At 36.6% G+C, this 12,155-nt stretch overlaps 1 protein-coding gene across 1 annotated transcript in view; it reads left to right on the plus strand.

Annotated features, from left to right (window-relative positions):
* HCN1 (hyperpolarization activated cyclic nucleotide gated potassium channel 1) overlaps positions 1-3,160 on the plus strand; it is a 368,763-nt gene extending 365,603 nt beyond the window's left edge. The window contains exon 8 of the mRNA XM_070586899.1: positions 2,020-3,160. Coding sequence (XP_070443000.1) covers positions 2,020-2,897 — 878 coding nt within the window. The 3' untranslated portion in view covers positions 2,898-3,160. The remainder of the gene's footprint in view (positions 1-2,019) is intronic.
* The last annotated feature ends 8,995 nt before the right edge of the window (positions 3,161-12,155 follow it).

The raw sequence follows: 12,155 nt of genomic DNA on the forward strand, positions 1-12,155 counted from the left end.
TCATAGGACGGCAGACTGCACAAGGATCTGAAATTAGGTTAGGAGAAGGAAAGATAGTATTTGGACATTCCCATTAGACATAACACGTATTAGAAATTCATATTGACAGCTTAGAGATTTAACAGGACATAGTGTCCAGGGAGACAATGCCCATAAAAAAGTGAGACTCCTGAAAGCATTCTTACTTCATTTGAAAATTACTTCCCTGTTTGTGATGTGTGAGTGTTCATTGTAGAGCTGGAGACTAATTTCTGAGCATATGAGTTTTTTCCTAAGAAAGCTAGACATCTTTAGAGAAAGCATTAATATCAAGATATTTCGATAGAGAATTTCTGTTAATCTGATACAGCTTCACTCACATCTAACTTATTGCAGTCACTTTTTTATAAGAAAGTTTGCATGAAATGGTTTGTAATCAATAATATAGGCAATAAAATTGCTAGTAAGAAGCAAGCATTTGCATTCTTAATCCTTATAAAATTCTAACAGTGCATTAAAAGATAGTAATTTTCACAAGGTGACAGATACTTAGATTATGAAATGTTGACTGTTCACATGATCACAAAGAAATATTATCCTTCTCAGATTTTTGCCCACTGCTTATAAATGTGTACTAGAGTTGATTAAGGGAATATGCTAAATAAGCGTTTACATTTATTACTTACATTGAAATTTTTTTTCCTTTGGGAAATTAGGACAATTCTGTAAGGAGAGACAAGTAACTATTTATTTTGGTGGTCATTTAAAATGACCGCTTTTCCCAGTAGTCAAGTAAATTATAACATATATTTCCATTCAAAAATATGCCTTGTTACTTTAGATGTGATGCTTTTTTTAGTGATATGGGAAATCAATTCACTTTTCAGTTTCCATGTGCAGCTGGGTGTTATTTGATCAATAATGTCATAAAAAGTCACTGATTTCCCCCTCTTTCATCAATATACTATCAATTATAATTGTTTGTCTGCCAGAGAATGTCTACTTATTGCAAACCACTCCACAGACAGTGGCAGGAAGGAGAGGTAATGCTCACTGAGGTTCTAGAGTGCGCTGAGAGCGTGCCATACACCGTGCCCTGTGATCCTCACAACAACCTTCCAGAGGAGGAAAGATTATGAAGTGGTTCTCAATCTGGCTGCATATAAGAATCCCCTGGGGAAATTTGCTTGTAAGGTATCGAAGTCTGGACCCCATGTCTGGTTATTCTGACTTAATTGGTAGGGTGCAGATGGAAGTCAGTATTTTTTAAAGCTCCAAGGATGAGAAAAATATGCAGGTAGGGTAGCGAATCGCTGGTGAAGGGCACTGGTCTCCCACTTGCAGGTACGAACCACCTGGGATCCGAGGAAGATGATGCAGCATTTGGTTCAGCAAGTGGCAGAGGCCCAGGAGACTGCATTTCTAGCAAGCACTCACACAATACAGACACGGCTGGCTCCTTATCCATAGTAAATCTGTCATCAGATTTATTGTTTTCCTGGCTCAGTCCTGTTACTTATTAACCATGTTTTCTTGGGCATTGTTCTTAACCTTCCTATGTCCTAGTCTCCTTTGGGTAAAACGGGATTGTGAACACACCTACCTCAAAAAGTTGAGCATTGAATAAAATAGATCTACCTAAAGGCTTTTGCAGGGTGCCAGTCCCATAGTAAGTGTTCCATTGTTCTTTCTTGAGAAAGAAGCTTTAAACTTATATCTCGATTCCAGGCCCATCCAGATCCGAATGCCCTTACCTCTCCCACTCTTCAAGGTAGTCTTCATGTCAAATATCTCCATTTCTTCTGTGAGATGGCTTTTGCCATATTACAGACTTTTCCACTTGGCTTGCATAGAAGGTAAGATTTGCCAGAAAGACATAGGAACGTGAAGGGCAGGTGTCTAAAGGTGGGTACTGGACTTGACTTTTAAGCCTCTTCTATGGAACGCTGACATCCTTCTGTTTTCAGGAGCCGCTCTCACTTGGAGTTGTCATCAGTCATTTGTCAGCTTTCTAAGCGCCTATCTTTCTTTTGCTGACAGGAAAGAAAAATTCAATTCTTCTGCAAAAGTTCCAGAAGGATCTAAACACTGGTGTTTTCAACAATCAGGAGAACGAGATCCTGAAGCAGATTGTGAAACACGACCGGGAGATGGTACAGGCAATCGCTCCCATCAATTATCCTCAAATGACAGCCCTGAATTCTACATCTTCAACTACTACCCCGACCTCTCGCATGAGGACACAATCTCCGCCGGTGTACTCAGCGACCAGTCTGTCTCATAGCAACCTGCATTCCCCCAGTCCCAGCACACAGACCCCCCAGTCCTCAGCCATCCTCTCACCTTGCTCCTACACCACTGTGGTCTGCAGCCCTCCTGTACAGAGCCCACTGGCCACTCGAACTTTCCACTATGCCTCCCCCACTGCTTCCCAGTTGTCACTCATGCAGCAACAGCAGCAGTTACAGCAGTCCCAGCCACCACAGCCCCAGCAGCAGCCCCAACAGCCACAGACACCCAGCAGCTCCACGCCGAAAAACGACGTGCACAAGAGCACTCAGGCGCTTCACAACACCAGCCTGACCCGAGACGTCAGGCCCCTCTCTGCCTCGCAACCCTCGCTGCCCCATGAGGTTTCCACCCTGATATCCAGACCTCATCCCACTGTGGGTGAGTCCCTGGCCTCCATCCCTCAGCCTGTGACAGCTGTCCACGGCACAGGCCTTCAGGCCGGGGGCAGGGGCACTGTGCCCCAGCGAGTCACCCTGTTCCGACAGATGTCGTCAGGAGCCATTCCCCCAAACCGAGGAGTCCCTCCAGCACCCCCTCCACCAGCAGCTGCTCTTCCGAGAGAGTCTTCCTCAGTCTTAAGTACAGACCCAGATGCAGAAAAGCCACGATTTGCTTCAAATTTATGATCCCTGCTGATTGTCAAAGCAGAAAGAAATACTCTAATAAACTGAGTTTTCTCAGATCTTATTTTATTCTATCTCCTTATAGATCCCTATAGCCTATGAAGAGATATTTTAGACAGCTCTGGCCTACACGCAAAATGTAAAATATATGTATACATATACTATTAAATATATATCTAAAATCCCAAGAGAAGTTCAAAAGACTTGTTTAGCATTCAGTGTTATATGTTTTCCTTTCTTTAAATCATTAAAGAATTTAAAATGTTGTTGTAAGATTATTTATTTTTAACCTACTTTTACTTAATTCCTTTGATATATGTATTTCTCTATTTTATGAGGAGTTCTTGGATTCAGTGGAAACAAAACTCTGATTTTAAAAAGGCAACTCAAGTGAGCTACTGAAGAGCACCAATCAAAACTTCTTTTGTTAGCTGTGTCTCTGCATCTAAATTCTTAATTATGGAGGATTAAATAGCAAGTCCCATTTTATAGATCTAAATTGTATTTTGGTGCTTTCAATTTTGAATTAGGTTAAAGATCACACTGTAAGCTTGGCCACGGTAGGAGACTAGCATTGCCACTATTATGAATCTCTCTAACCTCAGACCTGTGCTTTGATCTTTCAGAAAGCTGATGGGATATTTCTCTTCATGTGTTCTCGGACTTTTACCAAGACTCAATCAATGTTAGTTGTAAATAACTTTTTCAACCCAAGTAAAAATAGCTATTCTGTGCTGTATGAAGGTAAAAGTCATCGTTTAAGAATTTAGTTTTATTGCTTCACTTCAAAACTTAGAGTTTTAAATTTTACAAAACCTAATTGTGACAATTATTCAACTGTAATGCAATGGCTTGAAACCTACAATATTATTTTAACTTGCAATGTTTTATGCAAAATTGTATGCTCGATTCTACAAATTGCTTGTATTACACCAAAAATCATTACTTTTCTTCCTTCTTCCATAATCAAGCATCTGAAAATAGTCCCTGCATGCTTTTTGAAAAGAAAAAAAATAGGTTCAAAGCAGTCATTGTAGGGAAAGGTTGACAGTATTTCTCGTTTCTAGAAAAGTATAACCATTCATTAATTGCCTATCTTAAAATTCCTGTAAGGCTGACTTGGATCTCTGACTTAAGTCTAGAAGTGAGGTTTTCACTTTCATTTAATATTATTACTATTATTATTATTATTATTATTATTTAAATAGTGATTTGTAAACCACAGCTTGATTTGGAGTTGCCGGTGTGTTCTGTGTCCTCACTGTAGTTGATAGTTTACTGTGGTGTTAATTTAAAAAAATAAATACACTCTAGCATCATGTCTGTTTGGGAACACACACTTTGTTCTACGCATATTGTAACTAAATGGTCAGTAAATCTTAAGGCATGTGGTGACTAACATAGCCCTTAGATAAGAGGTTTGTTAAATGTGCTGAGAAAAGTATAGACATGGTGATGCAAAGCAGGGGTCAAACTGAATGTCTGTGAGCATTGTTGTCTGTCTGTTTCCTTAACTCTTTCCATGATCTGTGAGCATCTGCTTCTTCTCAAAGTCCCTGAGTAATCATTTGTGCCTAATGCGTCCCACGAAGGTGGTGGATGACTGGAACACAATTGGAAGATTCCTAGTAACCGACTTCTGTAAATAACCCAAGTTAAGAGAATGACCTACAGTGGAGGTCTTCATTATCTTTGACACTGGCGATACATTTAAGAAGAACTTAACAAAGACCACACATTAAATGGGGCGGGACCTCCAGACAGACTTGAGGACAGAAAACAAAAACAAAAGCAAAACTCTAAAATGGATCCATGCTGCCTGTTATGCCTTTTACGGATATAATACCTATAATACCAAAATGAGTTGCTATGCTTAATTTCTAACAGATCCCAGCTTGTGTGGAAGTAATCAACAATGCTAGTCAATGTAATGTTATCATTAACATGCTGGTGACATATGATGGCTTGTCAGGAATGGTGTAAGAAAGGGATTGTTCAGTCTACCTAGACCTATGGGAAAGCTGCAAGACCATTTATATATCAGTACAAAACTCCTTTATTTTATTAAAATATTGAGAATTAACTTCAATTTATTAAGATCATGCATCGGTCCTTTAAATTATTAAAGGTTTACATTTGATAGGACTAATGGGTTTGGTAGTGAAATATTTTTATATGTATAAATTTTTGGTTTTTTATTTTGAGCACTATTGGGAAACATAAGCAAAATTGAATCGCATGGTCTTTCAGTGCAACCATAAAATTTTTATTCACTTTGTAATAGAATGGACAAAAAAATCTAAGGTTTATATGTTAAACTAATAAAGTGGTACAGGGTAAATTATATACATATATGTGTATGAATATATATACTTAGGTTAAGAAAAAAATTGACTCACATTCCTGTAATATAAAAGTCCATCGCTTGTTGAAAAGTGACCTCTTTTCTTTGTACATAGTTAAATCCGTAAGTATGGAGTTTTAATCTGTACAGAAAGAAATGTATTATGGAAAAGATTGGTCTCTTTGCTGCTGGGAAAATAGTAGAATAGTTGATTCTTACAACAACTGTATGATCAGGGATGAGTTAGAGTATTTCTTTTGTCTTTGCTCAAAGCCATACATATATAAATATATATAAAGATTATTAATAAATTCGAGAAAAAATAAACTAAAATCATGAATATTTTATTTTATCAATATGCTCTAATCAGACATTTTGTTTCATTAATGAGTACAGATTTGCTTCTATCTTTACATCACAAGATTTCCAAGAGGGTGTATACTTGATAGTTGTTATAAAATTAATTATAGATATTCTATAACTAAAGAAAGGACTTTAAAACGAACATGGATTTTTCCAGCTATTCTTGTGTTATCTCTCTTCTATATAGTACACATTGGGTTTTTTTAATTCGTTGCTCATTATTTCCTTAGCATATGCTTATTGCAAAATTTCAAAACACAAACATTTCTGTGCTATTATTGGATATGGGAATGAGAAATAATTGCCCTATAATTTACGTATACAATCTTAGTTTATGATAGCCTTGGGCTTTGCGAAGGTTTTGAGTAGTCATAGAATCTCCTGATACAAGTGGTATTTTGAATCAGACCTAAAAGCCTGAGCTAGAGTTTATTACAGTGAGTAAGGATTCTTGAGAACTGTAAGGATAAATGGCAGGAGTGGCAGTAGATTCTATTCATCAGATAAATAACCTGTCTCCAGGTCTCAGTGACCTCGGCAGGTGAATGATTCCCTGAGGGATGCTGCTCCACTTAAAGAAGGTGGTGATTTTGCCATTTACAAACTTAAAATGGACAGAACATCTGCAGGACACTACAAATTACACAGGCAGATCATTAGAATAATTCCTAAAGGTCTTGGGTGATTTAAACAATATGAAGTGTTTTTGAATTTTAAGTGTATTATTTCAGATCCTCAATTATTTACACTTCATAGTACAAGCAATCTCTGTTATCTTTCAGATGTATTTTTAAAATCTCCATGCCTTCTTTTTCGACTTAAGTGTTTATATTTGTTAATTTTACTATGCTACTTGGTCTCTATTCACCTCACTTTCATCATTTATAACATTAAGCTGTTATTTCTTTCCCTTATACTTTTTTTTTTTAAGATTGGCACCTGAGCTAACAACGTTACCAAACTTTTTTTTTCCCTACTTTTTCTCCCCAAATCCCCAAGTATATAGTTATATATTTTTTATTTAGTTGTGAGTTGTTCTAGTTGTGGCATGCGGGACACCACCTCAACATGGCTTGATGAGTGGTGCCATGTCCGTGCCCAGGATCTGAACCAGTGAAACCCAGGCCACCGAAGTGGAGCGCAGGAACTTAACCCCTAGGCCATGGGGTTGGCCCCTCCCTTATACTTCTATTCTTCTGAAATACGTGCCCCAAACCCAGGCGTGGTTATTTCTTTCATATGCACTACACCTAGCAAAGTTTTGTTACATGCTTTGTCTACTTGAAAAATTACTTATACTGTAGAATACGAAAGAAATGTTGTCCTTATATGATAATTGGATGCTGAGCAACAGTAGCTATTTTGAGTTCTGAAAAGAATGGTCAAAAACTTAAGCAACTCTGACTGGCTGCATGCCATGAATTGTTAGCTCAGTTCTATAACTTTATTTAATATATTCTTTTTCCAGGAAAATAGCATGGAAAAAGATTTGCTGTTGTATTTGGGGTTAAGTATTCCTGCTACTGGCGCTCAAAAGCAGTTACTTTCTTAAGCAATTTTGATTCTTTCCTTTTTAAAAAATGGCATCTATATTTTATAAACTGACCAACAGTGAAGCCAGTCATGAAGAGAACCCCTGCTTTTAAAAGGGAGCAAAGAAAGTATAAATGACCTAAATTCATCAAGGATGTAGGAGGACCCGTATTCCTCCTCCTCCCGTTTTGGAGTTTTGCATGAAGGCCACATTCCTTCCTTCTCCGAGAGCAATTGACATTTTCATTATTTGTTATTCTGTTCTTCATCATTTCTTTCATAGCTTTACAGTATGAAAATCATCTGTTTCTCTATATAGGGAAAATTTTCATAGCATAGTCACAAATCTGTTGCCAGAAAAAGATAATTTTATCAGAATTGTTTAGAAGAAAATATTAGTAATTTTGTAGTACTTGATTCCTTTTCAGTTTGGCTACTCTCTCAGTGAAATCATTGCTCCCTTTTCCCAAAATTCACACATGTTCTGTCTCTGCTTTGAACAAAGAGGGAGACTGTGTCCCTGAGCAAGGCCAGGACGTGGGTAACGTGAGTGATGCATTTGCCTCACACACAAAATTTGAAGTGTCCAAAAACTCAAGAATCAAGACATAGTATTTTAACACAGTAATTAAAAAGTCAAAATTAAGGTAATAATGATGAACCAAATGTCACAATTTTAAATTAAAACAAGATCTGACCCTGTACTGGCATGACCCTGCTTTGGTTCCCTCCCTCTACTCCCAAAGCTGCTTCCTATTGAGACTTTGATGGGCCGAAAGGAGATTTGAAGGGTTTCTGTGATAGAAGCTTTGCCCCGAATTGCCCTGTCGCTCTTTGAGAATTATTTAAGGGTGATATTAAAAGGGCCTATACAAAAGATTCTGGATTTGTTTCCGAAGTCCCTCATGTAGAGAGAAAGAATAATGTGTTAAATGCTGGAGAAAGAGTTAACCTTTACTGACAAAGGAAACACGCTCTTAAAATATGGACATTCAACACAGCTGGTTCGGCTCATCAGCAGTTCAGTGCCTCTGGCCAGCATCATAACATAAAGAAGAGCAGAAACTGAATAGGAAATATGGGTTTTAAACTTTCTAAAGAGCTTTTTTTTAATCAGGCCAATGGTTTTATAGTTTTATACTTTATCTTCTTAATTTTATGGAGCAAAGATTATCAGTTGGGAGGATATGTGTTGAAATGGGTGTTTCTCTATTGTGTTTACCATCTCACACAGCCTTGTGGAAATGCTGAATCCTAAAGAAAGTCCCAGGTATGCCGAACAGGGTGATGGGAATGAGAAATTTAAATTCAAATTTCTTTGCTTAAGACAAAGAATATAGGGGCTGGGGCTTCTCAAATCCTTTTGAGAAGGTAAGACAACCTGTACTAAGGCAAAGGAGTGACAAAATAGTTTTGGTTAAAAGAGACTGAGTTCTCCAAATCTTATTGGCGGTATTACAGTCAAAAGATTACAAACATGGATATTCTTTGGAACTATTTCATTTTTAATGTAGGATCAACAGCCATTTATCCCCAAAGGGAAACATCTCTTAATTTTTAAAATTATAATTATTTAAATAATATTTTGAACAGAGGATAATATTTATTTATTCCATTGAACACATCTGAGTAAATCAGTAAATATAATAATTGTTCAAAAGGTAAAGAGTCTTTTATGTTTCATTAGATTTATAAAATTGACTACAAGTAATTCAGAGTTATTCAAACATTTTTTTGAATAATGAAGAAATTTTACAAAAAAAGACCAAAACAGGTTGTTGTTCTACCAGACACATCATAATTTTCCCCAGAGAAAATGCAGATGTGTACAGGCAAGATATTTTCTTGAAAGATTTGTAATTCTTCTTAAATGTGTGAGGGAAAGTCCTCAGAAATGAAAGATTTTTATTTTTTTTTTTGAGGAAGATTAGCCCTGAGCTAACATCCACCACCAATCTTCCTCTTTTTGCTGAGGAAGATTGGCCCTGAGCTAACATTTATGCCCATCCTCTTCTACTTTATATGTGGGACGACTGCCACAGCATGGCTTGATAAGCGGTGCATATGTCCACACCCGCGATCCAAACTGGCGCACCCTGGCCCACCAAAGAGGAGTGCAAGAGCTTAACGACTATGCCATTGGCCAGCCCCAGAAAGATTTATTTTTAAAAGAAGAAAAAACATAATTCAAAGAAGTTTGAAAAATTAAAAGAGAGTTTGCCAAAAATATTCTCATTTGTTTCTTGTAATATATTTGTCCAAGGCCTTAGTTTCTAAGGATTTAAAAATAAAGTTGTTTGCTTAACTCTTCTCTCACATCTATTACCAACCTAAAATACTATAATTCTGTTGAAAAGGTGCAGTTCTGAATTGCTCAAAGTATGATATATTCTGATATCTAACATAACGAAGTACATAATTTGAGATATATTAAATATTATTTAATAAAGGGTTGCATGCACTATATAGCACACATTCTCCATATATCTCCATACCAAGGATCAAAATATGCTAACAGTATTGGCTTGTAAATGAACCTATGGAAGGATCCAAGTGATCATTGTCCTCCTTACTGTAATTATCTTAAATTGCTAAACACGTAGCCCAAAGATGCCATCATGAATCAAGGTAAGTTTAACCTCCCAATTCAGAATAGCCTTCGGGACCAGTAGCAAGTTGAGATGAGTATCCTCAATCGTGGTTTATCTCTACTTGGTAATAGTAAATCCTGTTTTGAGAGTCGGCCAAAACTTATTTGAAGCCCTATTTTGTTAATACAGCAAATGACTTAGTTTAGGATCACTGTTTTTGATCAAAAACAAAATATGATTTCTTTTTATGTGTGGCTCGTAAATTAATTACCTCAGAAGTCCTTCTAGACACGTTTCAAAAGCCTTTAGACATGTATAGCTTCCCAAGTTCCAACTCTCAAGATTCTAAAGATCTGTGATAGTTACTTGTAGAGGTCTAATAACTTTGTAGCTTTATATCTAACCTAAGCTACTTTTATTCTTATAGAAGAACAATGATCAAATCCATCGATTTGGGCTTGTTTTGCATAGTTCTTTTTAAAACGATGATTAATCACATATGACACTCTATATTTTTATGAATAAATGGCATTGACTTTTAATTTCTCCTCATTTGAAACTCTCAGGTAATAACTTCTTAAATTGGTATCTGAAATCAAAGTTTAGTCTTTCTCAAATCAGTTTATTATTAGCTTTCACATGAACCACATAAGAAGAAATCTATTACATGATTTTGTTAATTGTTCCAAGCTATGAATGTTGGCAAGTTTTGAGACTTTAGCCAACTTATTAAAACAATTTCTCAGATAAATCAATCACAAACATACGTCAAAGTTTTAGGTCAAACTTGACAAAAAGTTCAGAGAAAGTACACCAATGCAAAGATTCCTTCTAGGGAGACTATTTTGTAAGAAAAAAAATTGGTTTGACAATCATTTTTTAGAAAAAATTACTGGTTTAAAGATTATTAACCTCTTTATAAATCAGACTGTTAGTTGAGTGAGGAAATATTCCCAGGAGAGATCTTAATTTCTTGAAGGTCTGTCAGAAAATTGCTCAAGCATTTTATCATGTTAACTACTTCCCAAAAGCGCAGTAAAAGATGTCCCAGAAAAAGTGATGGCTGTACGTAGGTTGGGGAAATACCTTTTTCTTCTAAGTTGTGACACGTATTGTATGGTAAGCTTCCCGCACACATTTTTAAGTGACTTTAGTAGTTATATCTACCTGAGGAATTAGTTTGTATCTAGAAAATTTTAAGTGTCTGTGATAGCCCTCCTAAAGTAATTTGGGCCTATTGTCTCAATACAACATATTTCTTGAAAAACATATTTATTTGAGGGCAAAAACAGCCAAGTTTCTTGCAATAAAAGTTATGACATTTCTAAAGGTGCTGTATCCCCCCAAACTATGAAGTATTTGACAGACTTGAAGTCATGCTATATAAGGAGACCATGGCTTTGGAAGCTTTCAAAAGTGGCTTTATCCATTTGTTTTAGATCCGAGGGCAAGAAAAATTAGGGAGCTTGACCACCAGTCAAAAACAAAGACGCATCACATCTCAGTTCTTAAGCTGTCCTAACCTAATCTTTTATGCATAAACACAATTCAAGAGTTCCCACCTTACCGGGAATTGTTTTAGGATCCACAGGGGCCACGGGCCCTTGGATTCCCTAGGAATCAGACTTCACTGACAACATACACTGGAAAAGCAATTCAAGCACTGTGCATGAAAAGAGAGAAAATGACACTGAAAGAGATCAAACATAACATAAATCTGAAAAGAGCTTTAAATATTTATTTTGATAGCAAGAAGTGTCACAGTATTAGTTCCAAAGAGCAAAAGGGAATATGACATTGAAGTAGTTATGAAGATTTACTCGTAGACTATGTGACAGAGAATTTGGTTTATTATGGAGAAGCTGATTTTTTGTCATCACTTAGTACCACATTCTCTCTTCTTACTTTCCTTCTGGCATATTTTCATAGATTCTTCAATCTCTTCAAAAATGTGTTTTGTGGGCCTTCTTAGCAATGTATTTAATAATCTCCTTATTTGCTATGACGCATCCGCTCAAATAATCATGTGCTTTTGTTTAAAATGGAGCTAAAAATGCATGCCTAAGGCAAAGATAAGCATTCCAAAGGAAGTCACATAATCTTCATAAATAACAAAATAAAAAATGAGGCAGAACTAGTTAGTTTATAATGGTGATGGGAATGTGAAGGCGAAGGGAGAAGCCGTAGGTTATAGGAACTCAGTTTCAACATATTAGACACACAGGATACACTGGGAAGCAGGGAAATTTTTGGAAAACATCAAGGACTTTTTTATGCCTGTGTTTTTAAGACTAATCTTACTTCCCCTCTGATCTATGAGACGTTGACAGTAGCATCAATATAAATCCTGGGCACTTCACCTCAAGAAGAATGTGACTATTTTGGAGACAGGAGGGAATGGATTAAACTAAGAATGTGAAGGGCCTGGAA

The sequence above is a fragment of the Equus przewalskii genome, chromosome 20, assembly GCF_037783145.1.
Source record: "Equus przewalskii isolate Varuska chromosome 20, EquPr2, whole genome shotgun sequence".
Classification (NCBI taxonomy): domain Eukaryota; kingdom Metazoa; phylum Chordata; class Mammalia; order Perissodactyla; family Equidae; genus Equus; species Equus przewalskii.